The sequence below is a fragment of the Mustela erminea genome, chromosome 8, assembly GCF_009829155.1.
Source record: "Mustela erminea isolate mMusErm1 chromosome 8, mMusErm1.Pri, whole genome shotgun sequence".
NCBI lineage: Eukaryota > Metazoa > Chordata > Mammalia > Carnivora > Mustelidae > Mustela > Mustela erminea.
Window position 1 is genome coordinate 65067648 of NC_045621.1, and position 12632 is coordinate 65080279.

At 43.5% G+C, this 12632-nt stretch overlaps 1 protein-coding gene across 2 annotated transcripts in view; it reads right to left on the reverse strand.

Annotated features, from left to right (window-relative positions):
* Window positions 1-1348: 1348 nt before the first annotated feature.
* Window positions 1349-12632, reverse strand: part of LRP2 (LDL receptor related protein 2) — a 201900-nt gene continuing 190616 nt past the window's right edge. The window contains exons 72-79 of one of the 2 annotated variants that reach the window (XM_032355865.1): window positions 10477-10567; window positions 9593-9660; window positions 9287-9404; window positions 8647-8776; window positions 7537-7638; window positions 5878-5985; window positions 2047-2118; window positions 1349-1857 (exon numbers count right to left, since the gene is read on the reverse strand). In XM_032355865.1, the coding sequence (XP_032211756.1) occupies window positions 1699-1857; window positions 2047-2118; window positions 5878-5985; window positions 7537-7638; window positions 8647-8776; window positions 9287-9404; window positions 9593-9660; window positions 10477-10567 (848 nt within the window). In that variant the 3' untranslated portion in view covers window positions 1349-1698. The remainder of the gene's footprint in view (window positions 1858-2046; window positions 2119-5877; window positions 5986-7536; window positions 7639-8646; window positions 8777-9286; window positions 9405-9592; window positions 9661-10476; window positions 10568-12632) is intronic. The other variant, XM_032355866.1, reaches the window with a different exon arrangement.

Below are 12632 nucleotides of genomic sequence, written 5' to 3' on the forward strand. Positions count from 1 at the left end.
GCAATTAAGGGGGCTGCCCACCCAGAGGTCAGGTGGGAACTTAAGGAGCTTACTCCTCTCTGAGATTAATTACCCCACCAGGCCTGTCAGGGCTGGCTGTGCTGTGAACCCCCACCCCCCCCACCCCCACCACCTCTGGGCACCCCTAGTTCTCAGGTGGCCTAGCACTCAAAGCCCCAAGTTCTCTGCGCAGAAAAATACAACAGACTTGTGAGCTGGTCTTAAGAAACACACCAAAGAAGTCTGATAAAATACAAATTTATTAGAAATTTCTCAGCAGCATCATTTCCATTTGCTTTTCTAATCAAAGTACATTTCAAAAAAAATTGTAATAAGCTCCCAAAATAGGAGCCACAAATATTTTGAGAACTCAGTAATAAAATAATCAGTAGTACATGTTTCTTCCATTCATCCATCCATCCATCCATTCATGGTTTTAAAAATGTGCAATATTAGCACAGAGAGTCAGGAATGCTACGTAGTACGGAAACTGTATATTCCTGCCATGGTTCCCATTGTGGATTCTATACCCACTACTCAAGAGAAAAATCTAGGCTCTACAGTACATTCCAAAACACAAATGTACGATTTAGCCAAAAGGACCTTAAAAAAAAAAAAAAAAGGCTCAAGAAGAACAGTTTCCCTTTCTATTCATGTTCAACTGAGGAAATAAATAGTCATTATAATGATATTTTCACACACAGAAACAAAAACCCAGCTGAGGCTTTGCTTAACTGTTATCTGTTTTGCACCATACTTGATGAAGACAGGGATTTGGTTTTAGTAATTCAGCGGTTGAGCTCCAGCGTCCGTCCAGGGTAGGGAACTGCCTGAGAGGCACGGAAGGACAGAAATCACCCTAGGATCCATCAGGCAAAAGGGTTCATGCAATCTGATAACAAACTCTTTGCAGGACACTTGTACCTCAGGACACGCGACTTTCTCACAGATGTCGCAGGTAAGAATGTTGACTTGGCAGCTAGCGAGGTAAAGACATGTGAGAGCATTCAGCACAGACGTGCAGAAGGGCAGCACCAAGCTGATTTTCTACTTGCTGCGCTACTGGAGGCAGCGACAGGCAGATCCAGATGTCCGCACAACACACCGCACCCTCTGTCCATACGCCTACCGACCAGGTTACAGGTAATGTTGAACAAATGCGGAACATTCATTAAGTGCCAAAGGTGTAAAAATGGACCCAGGAGTGGGGCCCGGATCTCTTTCCTGAATAATCCTATAGAGAACAGGAGTGGTACCCTTCTTCAGACATGGCTACACCACCCCACGCCCCGTCAATTCCTTTCCTTGTTGGATCATTTACGGTAATGATCACCACCCATTCAGCAGATACTTTTATCAGCAAATTTAATGATGTGATAATCTTTCTGAAATTTACAAATGTACAACATATTTATAGAATTACCTTCGGAGAGCTTCAGTGCAAAGATATACATATAGTACATTGTGATAATTATCTGTAAAAATAGGAGACAGCATTAAGTAAAAAAAAAAAAAAAAAAAAAAAAAAAGACACTCAAGGCAGAGTTTCCATGGACACTTCCAACTATAGGCGAACTGGGAAAAAATATATATATTTTTTTTTAATAAAGTACTGAATGTTAACTTTCTCTTCATCTGTTTGTAAAAAATATATGTGCAAAAGTGTGTTTCTAATTATTCCCTAGATAGCTGGCATGGCTATACCTCAGAGTCTTCTCTAACAAGGCTTGCGGTGTCTATAAAAGTGTCTTCTGTTGCAGTATAGGTTGGCACTGGGCCTCTCGGGGAACTTTTAGCAGGGACAGAAGGCATTGGAGGTGGAGTCACAGCCGTGCTGTCCTTCTGTTCATTCTCCATCTAAGGCCACAATGAAACACGGATCAGCCATTTATTCCCCCAACAGGACTAGAAACAGTTTCGTGTGAAGAAAACAAATCATTGCCAGTTTGCTCAAGATAATCTGAGCATACATCCCAGTGAGCCAAGCAAGGGACTGCTAAGGAAGAATGCCGAATGCTTGTGCTAAGACAAATTGTCAACGATTACCTCTGCATAGATCGGATTTTCAAAGTTCGTGGCCGGTTTCGGTTTTCGTTTGAAGATATTCCATTTTGTTGCCTAAATGAAAAAGGGGAAATGGAAAACCTTCAGTAATGGAATTCTCTGGCGTGGATTTGGTCCCCTCAAGCTTTAAAATGTCTTCTTAGTAAAGGACAAAGCAAATTTGGACCTGGGACCATGTGACCTGCCCCTTGGGTAAACTGTTCAGTTCCTCCTCAGACAGCCCCCAAACTGAAACTGAGAAGTCTCTGGCTCTTTTCGTCTAATAAATTTCAAAATTATTTCCTTGATTTGACATGTAGAGTTGACAGAATCTGTGCCTCTAGAATCTAGAAGCCCTGGGAGAGAGTAGAGATTTCTTCGGGGGTTGCCGAAAATGTAAAGAGAAAGCCAGATGCTAACTCCCATTTCCTAAAATGGGGTTTTGATCCGTGGTCAACGCAAGCATATCCCTTCTCCCTTCGTCATTTCTTCCTATAATCAGAACAGCCATAGTGATACCAAAAATGAGTCTTTACTGAGAGCTCACTAGGTATCAGGGGTTAGCCTACAAGTTTTGCAATTTACCTTCCCAGCAGGTTTGTGAGGTGGGTGCTCTTTTGTTACAGATGAGGAAACAGAGTCACAGCAAGCTCATGTAACTGAATTGTAGGTGGAAGAGTAGGCAGTAATTACAGGACTCTGAGGCCCATAGACCGAAGAAGCGAAAGAGGAATCACCATCGATGATGGCGGGTAGCCCGGGACCTGCTGAAAAGCCGTCCATGGCGCCACTGCTGGACACAGCTCTGGCTACCCGGTGGAGGCCGACAGGGAAGAGAAAGTAAGGGAGCAGATACCCAACTCCAGCAGGTAGCTAAGGCAGCCCATCTATTTTATGGGTATCTCTTGCTCTGTGAAAGTAGGAGGCCAATATGTGAAGGAGTCAGGGGGGCACATGACCACAGAAGACCATTCATTGTAATCTGCATGTAAGTGAGCACCTACTCCGTACATGACCGCCACCAAGAGAAAGATGAACTCATTCAGGCCAAGAGCGGGAAACTTACACCTGTGGAATGGACTACCTGGGGTTAAACAATTACTAACAAGAGGAACCATGGTGATTTCCACTGCAAACCCATTGGGAAACCCAATGGGCTTCTGCATTTCCACTGCAAACCCATTGGGAAACCCAATGCAGATCAATGTGACTTTTGGAAAATGACGAACGGAGTCACAGGAATTAATGTTCCTAGATTTGAGTCCTTTGAGCCTATTTACTGATGAATGACAGATTTGTGAGCCTCTCCGGCACATGAGTGCTAACCTAAGGAGATCCTAACCAAGTGCCTCTATGGCTTCAAGCCACACTGGCTTCCCCTTCCAGTGCCTAGGGCATGACTGATATGGGGAGATCACTAGATATGCCGGGCAGAAGAGACCTTAAAGAGTCTCAGCCCCGGGACGCCTGGGTGGCTCAGTTGGTTGGACGACTGCCTTCGGCTCAGGTCATGATCCTGGAGTCCCGGGATCGAGTCCCGCATCGGGCTCTCAGCTCCACGGGGAGTCTGCTTCTCTCTCTGACCTTCTCCTGGCTCATGCTCTGTCTCACTTTCTCTCTCTCAAAAAAAAAAAAAAGTCTCAGCCTCAATCGATAAAAGAAAAAAAGAGGAAGAGCAGACATACTGCAAAGAGGAAGATGAGAAAGAAGGGACTATAATGGGTGAAGATCTCTCACTTGAAGTCTTTCCATGTTCATTTTGTTTCTGATGAAGGGCGTGCAGGTCAGAGGCTGCAGCACACCCCCCACCCCACATTCCCTTCCTGCTCAGGCTGGGAGAGAGCTTGGTGTAGTGAAGAGATCACTAGACTTGAATGGACTGAAAAGAAAAACTAAGTGAGAATATAAAATAAACCAGGCACTGCCTTGGGGCTGAGTCAGGCTCAGGGAACATTCAAGACACACAGCATTGTGACATTAAAGTCTTTTGGTGTCTGTGGAAAATTAATCTCCAAAATCCACTTTTATATGTAGCCTGAAGAAAGAAATTCAGTCCCTTGAAAAATATGAAACTGAAAATTCCTTTCTAAGACAACATTTGTATGTGTCTCGTGTGTGTGTGTGTGTGTGTGTGTGTGTGTGTGTGTGTCAGGAGGAGAAGGAATTAGTACATGAAATATAAAAAGGTAGACAGAGAGGAGTACCTGGATGGCTTAGGGGGTTAAAACCTCTGCCTTCAGCTTGGGTCATGATCTCAGGGCCCTGGGATCAAGCCCCACATCAGGCTCTCTGCTCAGCGGGGAGGCCTTTTTCTCTGCCTGCCTCTCTGACTACTTGTGATCTCTGTCTGTCAAATAAATAAATAAAACTTTAAAAAAAAAAAAAAGGTAGGCAGAGAGCTATGTTATAAGCTCTTCATTAGCATCAATTTTTTTTTTTTTTTTTGAGAGAGAATGGGAGGCATGAAGGGAGGACAGGAAAGGATCTTAAGCAGGCTCCATGCCCACACAGGAGTCCGACGCAGAGCTTGATCTCAAGACCCTGAGGTCACGGCCTGTGCCAAAAACAAGAGTCAGGGAGGCTTAACCGACTGAGCCACCCAGGTATCCCTCATGAGCATGAATTTAGTTCAACTTTTATTTTGATCCAAACAAGCTGAACAGGAACCAGTATCTGAGGTGCTGGAAATCCAACACGACTTCCAAGTTAACTTGGCAGATACCAGTTATGCACAGAGATGGTGCAATTTGAGAAATAAGGATGATGTAAGTGGCCAGATTTCTAACTACCCTTGGATTTGATTTTTTACATTACTTCACAGAAGAAGTCACAGAACCTTAAAACAGAGACATGCCAGATCCTTCTGTCCTCCACTGGAAATATGGGGGGAGGCAGAGTGGAAGAGGATCTGGGGGACCACAGTGCACTGAGGGAGACAGAAAGCTGATGCTCCACGGACAGGGTCCAGAATGGGAAAATGTCCTGGAACGCAGAGACAAACTTTTGTACCACAAACATTTCACTTCATATGCCAACAGTGGCCCTAAGGAGAAGCATGAAGACTCTAGAACCCAGAGGTAAAATAGTTGGCCCAGGGTCAGAGAGCTACATCTTATTTAGCTTCATACGTAGCCATTAAAACTAGGGATTGATTATACATTAACACAAAATTTTCTATCAGATTTATTTACTGACTTTCTCTCTATAGACCAAATAGTCTAAAAATTTCAAAGTGCCTGAAGGCATGATAGAGAAGTTCCATTGGCGGTCTTTTTTCTTTCACTTTTGGTTGTTAAACACTGTGCCTGTCACACTGAGGGCGAAAACACTGGTTGGTTGGATGGCCACAAGGATAGATAGAATATAGAGTATCAACTAGTGCCATCTCGTGGTGAATACAGGTTAACAGCAGAGGAGCTAAGAACATAGCACATTTTTCAGGGAACAAAAATGTACACTGTAGAAAAATTCCACTATGTAAAAAAAGGAAAGGGTCTTCTACATGTATCCTTGACACAGGACACAATGACATAGTGAAGTCATTCTCTAAAATCAAGCACCTCTGGTCTGAAGAGACTAGATCTGGAAGTCTGTTGCCTTTCTTTTCTATTATGGTCTCTCATGTCACATCATTCCTGTTTCAGAAATGTGGCTTTAGCTGTGGAAAATTGTTCAATTTACTATTTTTTTTAAAAATTATCTTTCTTAACTGCCTATATATATTGGTTCCACGAGCTTATCAGGGTCTCCCTAGTTACCCTGAGCATTAGTAAACCCAGCAACTCTGAAGCCCTTTGCAAATCTCACGTCCTTTCAGTAGCCATCCACTGTTACCTGAGTTCCCTCAGCACCAGGGGAGGTCGGCTTTGTGTCTGGAACTATTTCAGAAGGATTGATGGGACTTCCATAGTTCTGGTTATCCACATTTCCAGATACAGTCACCTGTGTGCACATTAAAGCACAGTATCCAGTTTTGAAACAATCCTGGCTGTGAAGTTTCTTATCAACTCTTGGCTCTCTTCATAGCCTTGCTTTCCCACAGATATGGTCAGGCACTTTTTCTTACATGAGACTAACCCCATCGCCCAGGACTAAACACTGTTCCATCTCCCCCAAATTAGAAGCACCACCACTATGTCATCCATGTCATGCCTTAATCCTGGGAGGCAAACATACATATCACAGCTTATACTCTCAGTAATGACAATTTTATTGTGTTGTCTGTGCTCCCGTATTCCCACTGCGGACCATATTTTTCGATAAACAACTCTGGTGTACATTGGCCACCAAATCTAGAGGAACAGCATGAATTATTCCCAAACTCATCAGAACTGAGAATCTAATCTTTGGATATTTAGAGTAAACTTAATAATCTGAGAGGACTGCTTGTAAGATGCTGAATATCTGAAACAAAGGTATAATGGTATTAATAACCCTCTAGACATTTTTCTGTAACATTCATGTGATTCCAAGGTTCCCTCTTAAGCCCAAATTACTATCAATATATAATTAACAAATTACAAGGCAAAAAATCCACTTTTTCCTGTATTTTTATATTCACTGTTTCATTTCTTTTCAAATGTGGGTATGTTTGTAAACATGGCCTTATTTTATTTCAAGTGAAAATGCCAACTGAGATGTCACATCTGTTTTTTATCATGTGATTAGATTTTTGCTATCTGGATATCAAAGGATCAGACAAAATGCTTTCAAGATGCAACTATTTCTGATCTTAGGAAAGCTATTCATAAAATAAACACTTCTGTATTTAAGAGGTACCATATCTTTATGATTTCAAAAGAAGTTTAGGTATTAACAACGAAACCGCATTTCACAAAGACAAGAAGGACAGACTAAGAGTTGACAGGCACTAGAAATGGTATGGGAGCTACTGATCCAAAGCCCGTGAAAACCTATTCTCCTTCATCTATACACCTATGTTGTCTCCCTGCTCCTCTTGAAGGGAGTGAGTAATAGGGCTGCACCACAGGAAACTGAGAGAGCTGCCTATCTATTCTGGAGACTTTTGTACTTTTCAGAGATGTATGGGGAAGGCAAGTATAGGGAGGTCACCTCAAATAACACCCTTGTGCTATCAGTAAGAACCCAGAGAGTATATCCAGTCCCCCAAATCTCTATATAATGACCTGACGATCATTCACTTGTCCATTTCACAAATACTTACAGAGAGCCTGTGTGTGCCTGGCACTGCCTGCCAAGCCCCTGAATGGATTCCTAGTTCTTGCCCTGACCACTCAGAATGAAAAGGCTCTTGGTCAGCACCCCAAGAAGGGCCGCTAAACCCCAGCAACTATGCGCGAAATTGGTGTCGTATCCTTGGGTCCATCCTGTGACTGCATATATCAAGCGGAAGAATGAATGAACACTGCTTCCTTCCATTCAAAGGTAAGTTGGGAGAACTCTAAGAGGGTCTTATTCAATAGAACAAGATTCAACAACAGCAGCTCCTCAAAGAAAGGGCTGATTTCTCACCTGCGTTGGCTGAACCACTTTGACATCACTGTCCCTGGATGCATACATTGGGTTTTCAAATATTATGGGCTGCTTCCCCATCTCCATGGCAAAGTTTTCACTCTGATTAAAAAAAAATATATATATATATATATGGTTCACACATAAAGGAAGGTGCCCTCCCCATACCTCAAGAAATTTCAGGTACTATGCCAAATATACCCAAAAAGAACTTACCCCCACCCAAAAAACGGAGGGGGGCAGGAGACATAAGGCTTCCATATGGCAAACCATTACACAAAGTTAATAAATGCACTCATTTATCAGATCAAGAAAACAAACATTCCCCCTATATCCACATTGTCTTTGGCTCCTTAATACAAATAACTCACTTGGGGGTTGGGTTTGGACAACCGAGAAAAGAGCGGGTGATGGAAAAAGAGCTAAGAGGAGAAGAGGGAGATATGAAAAAGGGAAGAACCGATCACCCTGTACTTTTATGCAAAGGCAAACATGAAAGAATTGGGGGAAAGCAGAATACTGAAAGTGATTTTCCAGTACTGATTATAAAGACTTTACTAGTCCATGAGGTATTACTGTACCCATTTCACAGATGAGGACAGTGAGGGTCAGAGTGATCAAGCTCGTGCCTACTCTAACATCCTTAGCAGGTGGCAGAATTACGATTTGAACCAACCACCAACTCTAAAAATCACTGCTTGTTCTGTCAATATTTTACATTGGTGGGAAAATATGAGACGAGGAGACGTATTTCCCTACTCTTTCCTTTCACATACAAGGAGTCACCAAATTAAAACAACACCATGCTCTCTTTTTCCCCCTCCCAAAACACACAAGGCTGCTTAAGATTCCCATTAAATTCAACACTGTTCAGGATTCAACTGTGACTTAGAGCAGAGGTAGAGTTCAATTGTATTACTAGTATTTTTAGAGAACTTTCTGCAACAAACAATGTTTCCTAATTTTGTAAAGACTATTTTGAGAGGCACAATGCTTTATCTTTTTTTTACTAGGTTAATTTTATTCTCCATAAAAGTATTTCTTTTATTTAAAAAAGAAAAAAACAGTAAAAATGAAAACCTTCAAACTGTCCCTTGTAGCCACACTCACCATCACCATCGAGCGGTCAATAGCAGACTCAGGCCCAAAACCAGATACTCCGATATCCATGTTAACATCTGCTCCCGATCTGAAGGTCACCCCATTTCCATTTTCAGAGGATTTTACTAGACTGCTTAAGCTGAAAAGAAGTAATTGAAACAATGTGCAATTTTTTAAACAACCTTTGGCAACAGTGCCCTCTCCTCCATATTGCAAACTCTTCCTTTAATGAAGGGCTGGATTCCCACAATGAATCTGCACATCAAATATGGTAGGACATTGCCTCAGCTACATGGAAGTGTTAAAGCACATTCCCGAATGGTGGGAGATCTGAGAGAGAGCAAACCGGTCACTTTCAGGAATAAAGAGTGGTCCATCCCACAGAGAGAGTTCCAGTCTGACCCAAATGCCCACCGGTGGGCACAACCATTTAAACTATAAAATAGGATCTGCACCCAGGCTTCCAAAGAAGCACTTGATTCAGAAGTTGTCATCTGAAATGATGGCTTCAAGTTCACTACTTTTTGTTTCTGCAGAAAAAACAAGCTGCACACTGTGCTTAAAATATATATAAATAAAACACCTAACTTACTCAAACGGTCCCATCACCCAGGCTTCCAACATCAATCTTCCCCATACTGAAACTGACCTTGGTAGCTTGGGCAGAGAAGGCAAAAGGGAGCCCGTTCTCCGGTAGTGGAAAAATCCTAAAGCCGCCAAAGCGGCGATGATGATGATCAGGATGATGGTCAAGAGCACAGCCACTGCTGTCGTCAAAGAAGGGAGAAGGGACCATATCAGCAGGTGGAAAGGGAAAGGCACCGGAAGACTTTACGGTGGAAGCAGGGGGTAGAACCACTCATTCTCCCAAGACGGAGTTAAAAAGAATCTAGACAGCATTCAGAATTTAGGAGCGGTGCGGCCTTTCCAGGCTGCTCATATTCTTAGAACTTACTTGTTCCTGGAGGGACACCTTTGGAAAGCCCTATTTCACAATGTTTCCCCATGTAGCCGCTGGGACACCTGAAGTAGAAGAAGAATGGTTCACAAGCTATGGCCTTCCTAGGCTTCCAGAGTCATAGCTCTTACAAGCCCGTCTTCGGGTAGGGAGAGGGTAGACTGAGCAAATTATGTGCAGAACAGTCAATGTGTCCTGCACGACTTTCCTGTGCTCTGCCAGTGGGCGATAAGCAGAAAGAATGGCAATCCGACTTTGAAATTCACTTTTGGTGTTGTGACCCTGATATCAAATAAACCTCATGGTGTCACATTTACCCTCCAGAACTCTTCCTTCAAGAGAAAACTGAAAACCACCATTGTGTTCTTTCCTCTGACACGTATTCATTAAGTACTTTCAGAGACCTCCATTTATCTTGCTCCGTGTTAGAGCTTTCTCCATAATTCTTTTTCCACATCTCTGGCCCAGTCTCTGCTCATCACGAGGGCTTGGGCTGGAGCACCACTGCTGACACCTGGTCTCCCACAATCCTAATGTTATTACCACCTCCAGATGAGTAGGGAAAAAATGGGGCTGTCACTTCTCTAAGCCCTTGTTAGAGCTGGCCCACACTCCTGTGGCATCTCCTGGGGAGGCGGGATGGGAAATGCAGAATCCCTGTGAAGGGGGTAGGCCATTTGATGCAGAAGATTCTTATGAACAGTATACAGTTGGAGACACACTGCCTTGGTTCTCTGTGGACTCTCCCAAGGGAGGGCAAGCTGGCAAAGACGAGAAAATTAGTGAAGTGGCAAGGTTCTTGTTATTTTTCTGGCCACTTGGTCTAAAATTTCTCCAGGAGACACAAGGCCTACAGCTTGGACCTCAAGATTCAGACTTACTTGCATTTGGGGAGGTCGTTCTCATCAAAATAGCAACTTCCTCCATACATACACCGGCATGGGGGGGGCATGGTGATAGGACTTTCGATGGCTGCAGAAAGGGAAAGGCATGCATGCGTTAGTCAGCCACACTCCGCAGAGCACCCAAACCATGCAGATCTGTTCAGGCCCAGGGTTGGGGTGGGGAGTGGGTGGGGCAGGGCAGCTACTTAGCCTCCCTCTTTAAACATTACCTTCCCCTGGAGTCAGATAAATTTCCTTAATAATAAGGTTTTTGAAAGGAATGCACATTTGGTGGAAGGAAAGAGGCAATTTTATAGCATTTCCCCTCCAAACAGTGGAGAGACACTATACTCCAGAACATACATTAATGTTTAAAAGACACTTATGGTAAAGGGATCTCTTAGGACATTCACGTTCTCATTGGAAGTTTTCAGAATTCTCCTCCGCAAGCCCTGTTAAATACAAGAGCTCAGTCTGGGGACACCTGGACTTGAACTGAAGGCTCCAAAGCATCAGGGACCCATCAAGCAACTGACAGACACACAATGCAGGGGCACAGATGCCGGATAAGACAGCTAGTCAGAGCTGTCTTATTTTTTTAAGTCCTCCAAAACTGCCCTCACTCTGGGCCCCTGTTCCAGCTCAGCCCCCACGTACTCCTTGGATGTGCCTGATGGGCTTGTTAGTGTTGCCATGTCTCATACTTAGAAGATGTTCAGTGAGTATTTAGAACTTGTGCCCTTACTTAAGGAGTTCAGATGCCCTCCTGGCTCAGTCCCTCAATCTGAAACTCTACTCAAAATCTGCTTCATCAGAGAGGCCTTCTTGGAACTCTAGCTAAAGGCAACCCAACTCCCACCCCATCCTCAACCCTCTTACCTTGCTTTGGTTTTCTCCTTTTGCTTTTACGACCTGATGTTATATATTGGGGGTGGGTGGGTCTCTATTTACTGTCCTACTAGAATATAAACCCAACAAGAGCAAACATTGTTTTTTCACTTCCATTACCTCCAGCACTAATGCCTAGCATGTAGTAGGCACTCAAAAACTTATCAAATTAACTAATTAATATACCAAACCAAGACCCTATATGGAATAACTACCACCATTAGTGCTTGCTTTGGTTAAGTTCTTTTAACCAAGAATCTTACTATAATGCACTTGGCAAAAAATGTAAATGAGGAAAGTAGTCCACGGGGTGACAATTTGAACAACACCACTCCCGAGTGTGAAATCGCAATAAATGTCAGAACCGTCCATCTACCGCAGAGAACAAATGTCAAAAGCCTGAAATCGTTTGGTTCAAAATATTGCTAAATATTGTAAGCTTGCCAGTATTTCTCCAGTAGCCTTGGCATGAGAGTGGGGATTCAGAAAGGGTGGGGATTCGGGAAGGGAACCTGGGGAAGCAGTTTTCTCTCCCTGAGTTCATTCTCTAAACCTGCCAACTTTTCAGCCTGATTGGGAAGAGCCAAAAGGTGGTGCATGGTTTGACCACTTGCTCCCCCTGGTGGCCAAAGGTGGTTAAGCATCTCCCCATCAGCTAAAACTGAGGGATGGGAACCATAAAATGGTCACTGAAACATAAAAACAAGGACGTGAGCCATAAAATGGGCCACTGGTGAACTGCAGGATGATTTTTTAAATGTGGATATTAAGAACTGGACACTAATTAGGATCACCAGTGGACACCTATGGTTGATATGCTTCTTAATTTGAGAGTCATCGAAGACAAGTCTTGCCAGGCCGAGGTCACCCCCAGTATTTCGGATGAGAAAAAAAACCACTGCATCCTTATCTGGCCTCCGTCTCCCAACAGTGTACAATGCCTTTTAACATGTGGCCCTTTTCCATTTATCAAAACTCTGAAATGAGCATGCGAGGAAAACAGTGACCCTCTTCCTACCCTCCCATCTGTAGTGGGTGAGGCCCTCCCACCACAGAAACCTAGTGCCCCACTTGAACTCCAGGTAAGGCTGAATGGATTCCAGAGCAGCTGACATCTGGTATGGGGTAGAGAAAGGAGGTGGAAGCCTTCTAGAAAACCCACTCTTCCAAATACCTACAAAACAACACTACTGTAGATATGGGGGCAAATAATTCTCAGTAATCTTTGGAACACCAGTTCTGTTGGGCTCCCTAAGTCCCACTCA